This window comes from Callorhinchus milii, unplaced genomic scaffold, assembly GCF_018977255.1.
Source record: "Callorhinchus milii isolate IMCB2004 unplaced genomic scaffold, IMCB_Cmil_1.0 Scaffold1, whole genome shotgun sequence".
In the NCBI taxonomy this organism is placed as follows: domain Eukaryota; kingdom Metazoa; phylum Chordata; class Chondrichthyes; order Chimaeriformes; family Callorhinchidae; genus Callorhinchus; species Callorhinchus milii.
This window is the reverse complement of record NW_024704742.1, coordinates 25,544,609-25,559,062: the sequence shown is the minus strand read 5'-3', so window position 1 is coordinate 25,559,062 and position 14,454 is coordinate 25,544,609. Positions and strand designations below refer to the sequence as shown.

Genomic DNA, 14,454 nt, shown 5'->3' with positions numbered 1-14,454 from the left:
ACAACATGTGGAAGCAACGGTAATCCAAGCAAAATACCAAGAACAAATGCTTCAGATTTCATTACACACATCTTGTAAGAAGCTCTTGCAAACTCACTTCCAGCCCACTGAGATCAACGAGGGATTTTTCAGACTTCTGCACTCCTGCATTTCACCTTGGAATCTGAAGAACAAGCTAAACTATCCAGCAGACTTCACTAACTTGACAGCTCAGGGAAAAATATACAGTTATTGGGCACCCCAGTTCTGGCAAGTGGGATCCAATAGTAAATGAAAGACCTATAGAATCATCTTACATTTATATAACGTAAAACAAATGCCTGATAGGACTTTGCAGAATGAGATTAATTAGAAATTAATGTTACGGAGGCACATCCGGCAGCTAATTTACATAGTTTGACAAGAAAAAACACAAGGCCTGGTGGATTACCTGCTGAATTCTACCAATCTCTTCACCCTGAACTGATGTCGCAACTGATGCTGCTGTTCCACACTACACTTTCCTCACCTCTTTCAAAGCAGCTACAGATAAATCATAATACACAGGAAAAGTAAAGCCATCTTTGGTTTTACTCTTCCATATATGTTCATAGATATATCTCATATCTGTACAATACAATCCTAATCCTCATCCAATCATAAATATCATTTATACAGTGCCTTTCCCATCGGGAGGACGTTTCAAAGCATTTCACACTGCTGGGTACCTGAGCTGGGGGTGGGAGCTGAAGAAGGTGGGGAGGGGAATGGTCACCAAACTCGCGGTCAGAAAGGCAACTCTTGAGGTAAATTTATATCTTCTGGTCACTGATTACCCTATTGTCACTAGTGGGGGGGTCAATGACTAGAGGACATAGTTATAAATAGAGCAAAAGAAAGCTTGGAGAAATGTTTTCACACAGTTTTTTTGAATGGAATGTTCTGTCACCCCACATCCCAACAACCCTGTGTAGCAGATGCAGAGACCGTTTTGGTTTCAAGAGGGAAGTAGACGGATACATGAAAGAAATAGGCTTGAAGGTTATGGGGATAAGAGGGGGCAGTGGGATTGTATGAGCAGCTTGCTTTGAGAGCTGATGCAGACCCGAAGTTTCGAATGGTCTCCTTCTGCCCTGTAAACATCTAGGATTTCTCCCTCTGTAGCCTGAATTTGCTGGAGATCTGGAGTTGCTGCACTTTAGAGTAACATTCCCCATTTTCACTGCAGAAGACCAAATCTCAACTGTCCAGAACCCAGATGCTTCCAGACAACAAGGGGCTAAAGCTGGAGGCGGATGACATAGTCTTGTACATTTCTTGTGGCTGTGGGAGAATGTTAGTAGAAATCGAGTTGATTGAGGAAAGCCATATTGAACACAATACCTAAATATCTATTAGGTCTTTCTGCTTCTTGTATTTACATGAAATTCATCGTTGGTGAGATTTTTGTACTCTGCACTTCAAATATGTTTGTTATGGAGATTCTTGCTTAAGAAATGCAATATGTGAAGCAAATACATTTGTGTTCAGGTTTATTTTGTGTTTGTAATTTGGCAGGTGTGTGTAAAGTGTACTCTGAGCAGAGGGCAATTCGAGTCAAGCGATTGGTGGACAAGAAAAGGCTGTAAGTATTGTTTTAAGGCTCAATGTTTCCTCTTTAAAGAATAGTAATCAGTTTTCAAAGCTACGTATTGATGGTAGAGTACAATCTGTTTTTAATGGTGCTTACTTTTGAGAGCTACATCTCTTAACTTTATTGCAGGTCGGATCCTAGCCATATGATACATTCTGGTCCACCATGGAACCCATTGAACACGATATTTAAACCCACTGAGTCTTGGAAAATTTGTCTGAACCTTTTAAAGGCGCACTGCCCAAACGTGTTTAGGTTAAAATACTGATAGTAGATGATGGGAAATCCAGATGGATAACTCCTTTGATGACCTAGTGGGTTAAGGAATATCTAGTGCAAACTCACAACTGGAAATGGTATGCCATGGTTTTTCTGTTAGAACTGTGTTATAGTTGGCAAATACTTTGATATTATCGCTCACAAGTATACAGTCAATTCACTTTACAGTATATTCTGTGAAGCACCTTGAGACATCTAGAAGACGTAAAAAATGCCATATCAAACACAAGGGTTATTTATTATTATAATTGGGCCAATTTCAGTACAGATAGCTTGGATTCATAAATGCTGCAGTTAATACCATGGGGACTGATGTTCTGATTGGGTCCATGTTGAGAATTAACTTGAAATATCACTTGAAGGTATTTTTAGTGCCTGATACCTATTGGAAGCATTGTTGTCTAATTATTCAACATCTTATTAAATGAAAACATATTGATGGGCTCAGTGCATTGAGCCCACTGAGAGTTTGGACAATTACAAAAAATATTAATTTATTTGTTTAATTTTTTTTTCCTCACTGTGGCCCACTCCTTATCGATCATTTTCTATTCCCTTCTTGTAAGAATAGTATGAAATGGCATTGTAAATGATTGTATTGCATTGAATGATTGCATTGAATGATTGTAATTCTTCCTGGACAATGCAGTATTCCAAAAGGCTCCGAGATTTGACTCATAATTTTTAGAGTTTGAGATAATACTAGAATTAAGCTACATCAACATCACAAATCTTCAGCTTTACCTCCATGTATGTGATGTTGATGCAGTAAATGTTGATTCAAATAGTGTCAAAATGTTCAGGCTGGCAAACAGGATTATACGCTCAGCAGTGAAGGGCAGTATTTTGTGTGTTACTTGAGGGTGAAATGAATGTGATACAGCTGCAGAGAATAAGGATGTGGATTTGTAAGAAGCCGCGTTACAGATATGGATTGTGACAAAGAAACATTAAAATGAAAGCACTGATTAATCCAATCATAAAGTGCTGCAACTAACTTAATGGTCTATTTTATAATTTTAATAATCTGAATGATTACCAATATTAACATACAATACAAAATTACATTTGTATAGTGCCTTTTCACGTCGGGAGGACATCCCAAGGTGCAATTTAGTGGGATTGGGATTGCATAATTCTAGAAATTAACAGACTAATAGCTATAAAATTTAATGGTGGGTACACATAGGGCTGTCGCATAGCAATATCAGTAGATATACAGTGGAGACCTCTCCTTCTGATCCCAACACCCAGCTCGGGTGCACGGCCTTGACTATTCAATGACTTTGAGACATCCTCCCAATGTGAAAGGCGCTAAACAAATATAAATTGTTGTCGTTGTTGAACTCGTTTGACGCAATAGTCAGGACTGGCTACATTGCAGATATGGAAAGAGTGCAGATAATGGGGCATCATGCAAAATTCAAATTAGCTACCAAATGTTTGCCAAAAACTTCTTCCATCAAAAATTACACCACTTTTCACTCTGTCTTTCTGTCTTCTCTTGTTGACTATTTTCTCTCTCTCTCTCTTTTACTTGCTCCATCCCTGTTTCTCCCTAACTTGATGCTGTCCCTGTTTCAGATTGCAAAATAAATCCTTACTTACATATTGTTTGTTCCCAGAAGTGCTGCTATTATTGCTATTGTAAATTGCACTTGGCTATGTCATGTGTAAGAAATTATTTTCTAAAATAATACCTATCCCGCGAGCACATTGTTGCTTTTTTTAAAAAAAAATTCTGCGTTAGATTTATTGATATATACAGGAGAAGGTGATAATAATAATAATTTGGTCACTCAATCCATGACTGTTTGTGGGACACTGCTGTGCGCAATTGGCTGCCGTGTTTTGCCCACAAAATACAGTCAATTCACTTTGCAGTATATTTTGTGAAGAGCTTTGAGATGTCTTGACTTGATCAGGCGCTATATCAAATGCAAGGATTATTAATATTATTATACTGTGCAACTCAATTCTGTTTTGACAGCCATGCAGCTCTATTTTACTCCCACATCCGGATAGGTAGACACAAAATAGTCTCTAGAAATATGTACAATGACAAAATGTTAATGTTTTGGAGTGAATTCTGACATAATTGTTTCCATCTGAAGTAATTCAATTTTGAAAAATCTTCATGATTTAATGACTCTTCTCTGAGTTAATATTGTATTGTGTGTTGAACCAAAGACTGCATTTACAATGGTTGTCATTTGTACAGTAGCTTTAAAATATGACATGGTTTATTCGCCATGAAAAAGATCACAATATTCCTGTCATAGTCTAAATATATGCAGTATTTTTCAGTAAATGCCAAATATTAATATATTTTCCAAAACAACGCTTCATTGGAGCCACTTTTAAAATGTTAGCTTGGGTGGCACTTTTGCCTCTGAGTCAGAAGGTTCTGTGTTCAAGCCCAACATTGCGACATTGAGCTCACAGTCCAGGCTGATACTTCAGTGCAGTGCTGGGGTGCACTGCATTGTTAGAGATGTTGTCATTTGAAGAGATATCAAACTGCCGTCCTCACCCATTTTAGGTCGGCACTCTGGCCAACAATTCCCTAGATCGTACTGGTCATTCACTTCATGGCTGTTTGTGGGGCATTTATGTGTGCAAATGGATTGCTGTGTTCATCTACAAATATACAGTCACTGCATTTTGCAGTAAATCCTGTGGTACGCCGTGAATCGTTTTGACGATTTGATAAGGCACCATATCAAATGCAAGGATTACTATTATAAAATGCGTTTCTTTATTCTCCATTTTCTACTGCCTCATGCTGCAGTATGGGTCCTCAGGCAATACAATAGCAACAAAATTATATTTGTAAAGCGCCTTTCACGTCGGGAGGACGTCCCAAGGCACTGGACAGACAGAGTTACGGACCCGAGCAGGGGGTCAGGGTGGAGGGCAGCGGAGAAGCAGGGAGATCGAAAGCACGGTCGAAGAGGAGGCTCTTGGATGGGTCTTGAAGGTGGTGAGGGAGGGGATGAGGCGGAGAGACTGCGGGATGGAGTTCCAGGGAGGGTTTTTTAAAGTTACGAGTGATGACGGCTTTTTTTTTAATGGGGTGGGTACAGTGCCAGTAGACAGGGAGAGGTTTATGATGTCAGTGAGTAGAGGGATAATAGGTGGAGCTGGGAGTTAAGGAGAGGGATAGGGATGGGGTTGAGGGAGCAGGTGGTCGGTTTCATGCGGGTTATGATGGTGATGAGAGAGGAGTGGGAGACATGTTCAAAGGTGTGGAGGGAGGAAATGGGGAGGGGGTAGCAGATGCAGAGGCAGCTGAGCAGATTCCCTGGACTTTGGATTCGAGGAAGTCCAGCATCACCTCGCAGTTGCCATTTGAGGTGAGGATGGGCGAGACATGCGAGGGTGGGTGGAGGAGACAGTTCGTGATGGAGAAGAGGAGCCTGGGGTTGTCCTTAGACTCCAAGATTGTCAATACAATACAAAATTATATTTGTATAGGGCCTTTCACGTAAGGATGACGTCCCAATAGGCACCCTTCAATACTTCAACGATTGGCTATTTTTTGTGTGTGTCTAGCCAATGAATGTTGGCAGGTTATTTGACCTTGGGCACATCACTGTCCTATCCAATCCGTCCTCAGCATCCGCATACATGCACTTTCAAGCAATAGTGTCTGTATAGTGATCAGGGGCAGGAACCTTTGCTGAAATATAATGATCCATCCTGTTGTTGAGCGCTGTTGTGACATTTTTTTTCATAGGTCAAGAATTGCACCTGAACAGCATAGCAAGAAACCTTTGGTTTCATCTTCAGAGTTGAATCTTCCTAGCAAGACAGAGAATTCAGAAGAACAAGTCATAAAAGATGAAAATAATGGTATGTAGCAACAAATGTTATAAACTAGTAGTATGATCACAGTAAAATGAAAGCAGGACTTGTGGTAAATTTTTATGTACAGATAATTTTATTAATGATCATTTGCAAAGGAATTATTGTTAGGTCATAAAATTTGAAGTACCAGTGGAGTGAATTTATCAATCATGCTTTTCCTTTCAGAACTGTGTGAAATATACAGTCATACAGTTTTTATGCCACTTAGAGATGGGTGGAGGAAGTTTGCAGTTGAACTCGTCTGTTTTTCATGAAATGTTTATGCAAAACTAAGTGCATATTCTTCAAAAGATCTGTTCAAATACAGTCATTGGGGTTAAAATTGCTTTAATGGCAGAAGCTGGAAAACTTCAAGCATTGCACACTGCATGTTCCATTGGGAAGCCTCGGTATGTCACTCTTAACTTCAGATGTTAGCCTGGCTCAGTTGGTAGCACTTCTCACCTCTGAGTCTGAAGGTTGTGGATTCAAGTGCCGAAGTTGAGTCTTTGAACTCACATTGTCTAGGCTGACACTCCAACTCGGTGCTGAGGACGCACTACATTGTTTGAGGTGCCATCATCTGAACTAACCTTGTGATCCTTCAGATGAGACGTTAATCAGGGTCCCCTTGGCCTGCTCAGGTGGCCTTTAAAGATCCCATGCCACTGAAGTGAGTTGCTCCGGGTTTCCTGGTTGACAATTCCTGAGTTAAAATTGGTTCTTCACTTGATGGATATTTGTCGGAAATCGCTGTATGCAAATTAGCTGTCTTGCTTTCTACAAATACATGGCCACTTACAAATACATATTACACTTTACCTCTGAAGCATTTTGAAATGTCTTCCCAACGTGAAAGTTGCTACATATATTAAGATATTACAACAACTTGCATTTATATGGCCCCCTTCATGCAGGGCAGCGTCTTGGAACGCTTGTAATATTATTACAAGCTGTGAGACAATTTTGAATTGGAGTTACACTGTTTATTTACATCGCAAACATTTTTCTCTCCTTTACATAATCAAATTGTGTTTAATCTGAGTAAGTTTATCACCATATGATTTGAATCAGTGGGGTTATTTTGCTTTCTGAAATTTGGTGAGCATTTAGTACTGAAATTAATTAACTATGAACGTTTATTCTGAAATTAATGAACTATACGTATTGATGTGCATGTTAAAATGAGCCAATTAAGAAATTAATTAAAAAAGGTAACATTGATCCTTGCTTTGAAACCCCAATATACTAAACAGAATAAAACATATTACTGAAGTGCACTAATTTATCTTAGTTTTGTATGAGACATTAAAAAATAAACTTTCTTCTATGATGTGGAGTACACAGGCTGTTTTATGATACTGCTGCTTTTATTTTATGGGAATAATAATTTCACCATTCCAGGCAGTAATAAACAAAAATGTTTCAACTGAACTGGCACGACTTTCTTTGAATTAAAAGATTACCCGAACAATACTGATGGTTCTCTCACAAAGAATAAAATAGGATTTCTTACCAGTAATAAACACATTTGAATCTGTTCTTAGATATCTATTAGTGCTTGTAAATTTGTGCGTTAATGTCCATTTAAGAATCGAACATAAGAATGTGTTTTGTTTTGTTACTCATTTCTCAATTGATGTATCCTGTTGGGAATTGAAGGTCATTCAATATGAGATGGCTTTGTAGTGACTACTATACTGTACAGCTGTTCCTAGTAGAGGCTGTTTGTAAATCAGCCACTAAGTTAACTTTACATACATTTTTGAAAGCTTACAGTGTCAGACTTCCCTGAAGTCTCCACTGATTTTATGCAAGTTATATTTGTTTCTTCTTGCTAAATGCTAACCTGGCTCATTTGGTAGCACTCTCACCTCTGAGTCAGAAGGCTATGGATTCAAGCCCCAGGATTTGAGTGCATAACTGCTCCATTGCACTGTAGGGAAGAACTGCTTTGCTGGATATCCCGTCTATGAAACAAGATATTAAACAGATCTTATTTGCTTGTTTCACATGACTTTAAAAATTCAATGACTATTAAAAAGAGAGAAAGGGGTTTCTCCCAGTGCCTTACAAAATCTACCAAAAAACATACCAGCTTTCGGGATACATTCTCACTCAAGACTGGTCAAATTTGTAAGGGGATTTGATACTGCTGTGAGCCAGTGCCTCCTCGTCCTCTCCAGCCTTTGACATTGAAGAATACTCTATCCTCCTTTGCTGCTTTTTCTCCCTGTTCCACCTCCGCATGGAGTCACCTTTCTCAAATATATGGATGATAACCAACTGTATCTCTATGCCTCTATCCTCAACTTCAGGACGACTGCTGACTTTACAGCAGGAGCAGTGACATCAAGTCCTGGATGAGCCATAAGGATGTTCAACTGAACATCAGCAAATCTGAATCCCAGCACTCTGCACCTCTGGCTGTGACAGTATCAGTCTCCCTGGGTGCTCCCTCCTGCTCACGGAGTCAGTGCACAATCTTTTTCTGTTGTCCCTCAGCCCCTGTTGAGCCTACTGGAGCTCTGTTCCCTATAAAGTGCATTGTGAAACACTTTGAGATATTTTCTTACATGAAAAGTGTTATATATGTACATGTTTTTGGTGCCTTGGCAACATCCGACAGATTAATTGACCATACACCTGATGGCTGGTACTGCTTTCATCACAAATAGCTTCTGTCTGCCCATTGGGGAGGGAGGAGGGGAGAGAAATTCATTACACTTAATAGTAATTGCTTGTCAAGTAATTTTGCTTTGAAATTTCAATTTAATCAGGCGCTAAAAAAACCATAGCTCCTTTCTTTTAGTAGGCAGCAAAGTGTCTGTATTGTATGAAAGGTGCAAGTAAAATTGATGGGAATGTTAGATAATACTTCATTTTTACGAAGCCTTTTCTTCATAATTAGACTGATGAGCAACTAGAAGTCAGGAGCTGTAGCTGAAAGCTTTGGATCTCTCTCCCTCAATTCCTCCCCTTTCTCCTCTTTTAGATCATGCAGCTGTTTGTCATTTTGTTATGTAAAGTTTCAAGTCTAAAAAAGGTGACTAAGTGTAACTTGGGTAGAAGAATTAGGAGGCAATTGAAGGAATCTTTGAGCAAGAAGCTTCCTTGCGTTGGAATATAGTTATGATTTTAAAGGCCTTGTAATTTGCATATGGTGCCTGGAGCTAATCCCCAAGTGTTTGTATGTGAAAAACCGAACAACTGTAGTGAGTAATTTCCCTTCAGGATGGATTGTGATGTGGCATCTGCAGCAGTGCCATGCTGTGGCAGGAAATGCTTTTAGGCTTCCAGCCTCTTACAGCGTGGGATTCCTGTAGAAACCAATTCCATATTTATGTTAATGAAGATTATATTATCATGCAATGCCAAGTTGACTAATGCAGCTTTAATTTCAACGAATCACTTCCATTGGGAGTGGTTCCATAATAGACACTAGGTTCCTGACACTGTGGTATTTTCCTTATTTACTCTCTGTGTGTTGCTGCTCATGCTGTGCAATCTGCCCAAACAACTGTGTTTATATATGGTTGTGTGAAAGTACACATTGACCACTACCCCTCCACCAGTGGCTGCCACGCTTTCAGCGACTAAGCCCCAAAAGCTTTGGATCTCTCTCCCTCAATTCCTCCCCTTTCTCCTCTTTTAGATCATGACTGAAAACCTTCCTCTTCAACCATGTTTACGGTCATCTCCTCCCTCCAGGCTCCACCAATATTAAACGCTCCGAGATGCTGCCCCGTGTGAAGGGCGCTATATAAATGCAAGTTGTTGTTGTTATCCTTATATTCAGCAAGGTCAGTAAACAACGACAACAAGATTACATTTGTATAGCGCCTTTCACGTCAGGAGGGGTCAGGAGACCAATAGCATGGTCGAAGAGGAGGGTCTTGAGGGGGGACGTGAAGGAGGCTAAGAAGGGGGCGAGGAGGACTGATTGGGGGATGAAATTCTAGAAGTTGGGGGCAGAGTGACTGAAGGCTCTCTCGCCAATGGTGGGGCGGGTGGGTCGGGGGTTGTGGAGCAGGCCGGAGCCAGCTGAGCGGAGTATATTCTGTGGAGCGCTTTGAGACGTGATAAGGCGCTATATCAAGCATATCAAATTTTATCATTGTCTAGGGTTTCACATGAAGAGCAGTCACTCGAATGGGGTATTGGAGGGTATTGCTGCCTGTATAATTGTACACTAGTGTCAGTCAGAACCTTAAGGGGTGAAAGACGAAAAAAAATACAAATTGCGTTTAAGAAATGTTTTAAATCATTCACTAAAAAGTTGAATTCCCTCTCGCAGCGTGGAAGTAACAAGTGTTTTATTTATTTAAATGAAGCCTGTGGTATGTGTTTGTTTACCTTTTTTTTGCAATGTGGTATATCTCAGTTTGGAGGGTAAGTCAAATTTAATGTCCATTTCCATAATTGGTTAGTGGATTTCATACAGAAATTGTCTAAAGATTTTGTAATAATTATCTCATTCCTGAAGAATTTAAGAACATAACTTGGGATGTTCCCCCCAACATGAAATATGCTATGTAAATGCAATTTGTTGTTGTAACCCTTCTTCACCTTCATACTTAAGAACATAACCCTTATGTCCAACTGTAATTTGCTAGATATGCTACCGCAATATTATTGATTTACTATATTATTAGATCCTTATTGAAAATGTGAAAGGTTTGAAGTTATTGGTTCAGCATTCAAGGGGTAAGAATACTGTAGTAATGGAAATGATGCATCTCTGGAACTTCTCTTCCTGAGGCGTGCTATATAAATGCAATTTGTTGTTGTTGGTGATTGTTTTGTTAGTTGCTTAGTTTTACATTTACAGTACTGGTACTTTTAGTTTGCACTCAGTATGATCTGTGAATACAGTTTTAGTTGAGATTTTTATAGACTTCATGACATATACATATTATTGTGTTTTTAAATACCCAAGCCTAGTACACCAAATCCGTTCTTGCTTCATAGCATCTCGTCTCTCATCCCTTTCAACCGTGGTCGGATCTTGTACTCTTCTACCTGCCAATTTTCCCCCATTGTAGTCCAGATGTCAATGCCAAACAAAGATGCTGAAGAGTGTTTGCAGTCTATTTTACAAAATAGGGATGGACGGATAGCATTTTGCCCAATTGGCCCCATAGTATAGTATTCACATGGGTGTTCTCAGTGCAGGAAAAACTATACCATTTGTCCATACATTTTCTAAACATTAAACATCTATTGTTCAATGCTTTGAGGTGTTTTGCCTTTTTAAATGGTACTAGATATACATGCAAGTTGTTGTCAACTACTATATCCTGCGTACTCGGCACTCTACCTTCACATCCTAATGTGTATGGAATGTAATATGTAATGGGTTCAGCAAAGGAGAATTGACCAGGTTAATTCCAATAATTACATTATAAGGAAAAGGTCACGGAGCAACCTGTTTTCATTAGGGAAAAGATGTTTGATTGATAACATGATCCAGATGTGTAAAGTATTGATTGTCTAGTTGCCAGCAAGTTATTTAATGTAGATTGTGTGCATCAATCTGGAGAGTATAAGGACAGAATTAACAAGCCTCCAGCATGAGTGGAGGAATTTCTCCCCTGTCCACCCCCACAGAGTATGGAATGGACTCCCTTCTAAACACTTCATGCCGTGTTGATTAACACCTTCTTTTGCACAGATAAAAAGGGCTGGCTGAACATTTGGTTTGAGTTGGAGTTGGGGGTAATAACAGCTAGTTACTGATGATCAAATCTTGTATGGTATATGATAGTTCCTGAGCTGCTCAGGCTGTACAACAATCACACCAGTGAAGGATGTGCAATATAGGTTTAGTAGATGTTTCACTTGACTTCCTTTTGGGGCCGTGAGAATCTTTCAAACTCTTTCTTCTGGTGACGAAATGGGTTGTATTGAACCCATTTCGTAACTTCAGTCTGAGATTGAAGTTACGTCCTTGATGTCCCAAAAGGATAAAATGGACTTTTCTCATTTTGTGCTTTGTCAGCTGAGATTAAGATGCTTTTCCGTTGTCCGGCCTTGGAAATACTAGAATGAAAGTTACCCCGTGTGAGCTGAATGTTTTGTTTTTCAATTTACAAGTGTAATTTTGTTTTCGTCTTTAAAAGTATATTTGAAATGAAGGGTTTATTTCTTCAAAATTATCTCAGCAGGGATTGCAATTTTTGCCCTTTTTGTGCTTCAGATGTGTTTTCGTATTCTAAAATGGAATCCCTGTTAAAATTATTGCAATTGTGTATGTCTTTCTAAGCAGATAAAAGCATCCCAGAGGTGCAAGACAACTTGGGTCTTTGGGAAGATGGCAAATGGGAAGATGAACTTTCGCCGGAGGAAATTCAAATGGTAATTACTTTAATTGTTTCACTCTTCAGTCATAGTAACGAAAATACTTGAAGCCTAAGTTTCTAGGTGTTGAATGATGACTCCATTGTCAGACTCCACCACTATCAAGTGCTCCGGGACAGTAACTCGCGTGAAGGGTGCTATATAAATGCAAGTTGTTGTTGTTTGTGGTGGTGGTTGTGAGCTGAAGCTCCTAACAATTCACAAATGGTAATTACCAGGTTGGAAGAGCTATTGGAATGTGAGGGCACATGAAAAGTTGGGATTGCTTTCTTGTCAACAAGAAGAGGATATAATATTAAGAATTATTGTCTGATGAAAAAAGGGAGATTAGAAGAATTATTTTTACATAAATGGCTTTTAGAATGTGAAATGCTTTACTACAAATGACTGTTGAAGCTGAGGTGCTGTGCTCTATTAAATGCCATGTGTAATTGGATGTGTGCAGCGTGGAGCATGTTATATAATTAAAAATCAATGAGGGATTTATTGAGTATGTAAATAAGCAATTTTCATTGGGTGTAAACTACATATTTATGAGCACTTCTGTCATATGTGTTTGCCCACAGTTTACACAAGGCACATTATAGTCCAGAATAATGGCAATTAAAAGAGAATTGAATAAATATTTGAAGGAAAATATTATTAAAAGTAAAAAAAATGAGGAAAGAGCAGGATAGGACTAGTAGGAGAGCTAGCACCAGCACAGACACAATGGGCCAAATGGCCTTCTTCCATGCTGCAAACATTCTTTAATTCAATGAATTGAAGAAGATAATAATAGAAGAAAATCTAGGAGACAAATAACCAGGATATGGGAGAATGTTATTGAAACTGAGCAACAAATATCAATTGATGATAAATTGCACTTGTATATTATCTCTACTTTTGGCTAAATGAAAAGATAGTCCCAACAATCTATCTCTGGAATTTCCATGTGTAGGTGAAATGCATGGAATTGTTAGGTTGGTTTGGATACTCTTAAGCATAGGGATGTTTCTGCATATGTCAGGCTGACCCAAAAAAAAGATAGTGTGCTGAAAGATCAAATGGTTAAGGACAAATTAGCCAGTATTGCAGTGGCAAGCTATGTTTTTTTAGTTGGCTAAACTCCAGCAATTCCCCAACACACACTCTGAGGTCCCCAAGCATTGCCTCTTGTCAACCTGTATCTAATACTCTCTGGAATTAAGTAACCAGGGTGTGTCCTTCCAGAGAGAGAGAAAGTGCCCATCCATTGCAGATACAGGGAAATATCCATATGTGGGTTGCGTGCATGTGGTATCTGTCTGATTTGGATATTCTGATTATGTTAGGGACCCAGCTGACCAAAAAATACACAGCCTGAGTGAGGTTTTGTTTCACACTAAACCACCAGGGACTCCTGTACTCCAGATTAGATAACATCAGCATATTGGAGAAACAAAATTGGGATCTGAATCAACTGGAGGAAGGGAAGGACTTTACACTGCAATGTTTACTAGAGAAGAGTTGGATTGGTGTACTGTGCGCAAGTACTTGTGTGTCAGATTTCATCAAGTCTTGATTACTAAATGCCTGTTGTATGTGAATGATGGTTTCTGGGACCTATTCAGATTATTGCAAAAATATTTTTTTTGGGGGATCTCTGAAACCTCTTTTACACAAGCAAAGTGATTTTTGTGCTTTCAGTTCTGTATCTGATAGGCAATATATATCAAATGAAATAATGTAATTGTGTTATGTACATTCATATGTTTTGCATTTTGTGAGATTGCTAATGCTGCGATGCTTTCTTCCTGGCAGTTTGAACAGGAAAACCAGCGCCTTCTCACCGACATGAATAGCCTGGTGGACGAAGTGAGGTAATTTTATAACATTGCAGCATTACAGGAAATCTGTTAAAAGAAAACAATGCAGACCCGATGCAGTCTTCAGTGTAATTAATGCTTCTGTCTACCATTTATGGAAATCATCACAGTTGGAGGAAAATGTTAATTACTCTGTGACACATCCACAGATGAATATTTCCCCAGATTTTATGTAGCGAGTTCCTTTCCTTCTGGCATTGACTAATAGCATGAACAAACACACCCACCTCCTTGTCTTAGTGCTTTTGTTTTCAGAAGTCATCCAGGTATTAATTTTATACACGTTAGAGGTTGAGTTTTAGTGATGGACATCTGGTTACTCGAACTATGATTGACTCCCCTCCCCCCAGTGCCCCGTACTCTCCTATTTTTTCTCTAAGATAGTGATTCACAATGCGCAGAGATCCACCGACAGCTGCAGAGCTTCATTACCTCACCCAAGTGGATGCTCTGAGTATGAGCTTAACTACAATGACTGTCATCAAATTGTTCAATCACAAGTGGCAG

At 39.2% G+C, this 14,454-nt stretch overlaps 1 protein-coding gene across 2 annotated transcripts in view; it reads left to right on the top strand.

The window, feature by feature from the left end:
* The window catches only part of stx18 (syntaxin 18), a 104,577-nt gene that overhangs the window by 69,532 nt on the left and 20,591 nt on the right, over nucleotides 1-14,454 (top strand). Inside the window, exons 5-8 of one of the 2 annotated variants that reach the window (XM_007897319.2) lie at nucleotides 1,537-1,603; nucleotides 5,631-5,746; nucleotides 12,009-12,097; nucleotides 13,883-13,941. In XM_007897319.2, coding sequence (XP_007895510.1) covers nucleotides 1,537-1,603; nucleotides 5,631-5,746; nucleotides 12,009-12,097; nucleotides 13,883-13,941 — 331 coding nt within the window. Of the gene's footprint in view, nucleotides 1-1,536; nucleotides 1,604-5,630; nucleotides 5,747-12,005; nucleotides 12,098-13,882; nucleotides 13,942-14,454 lie in introns of both variants that reach the window. The other variant, XM_007897317.2, reaches the window with a different exon arrangement.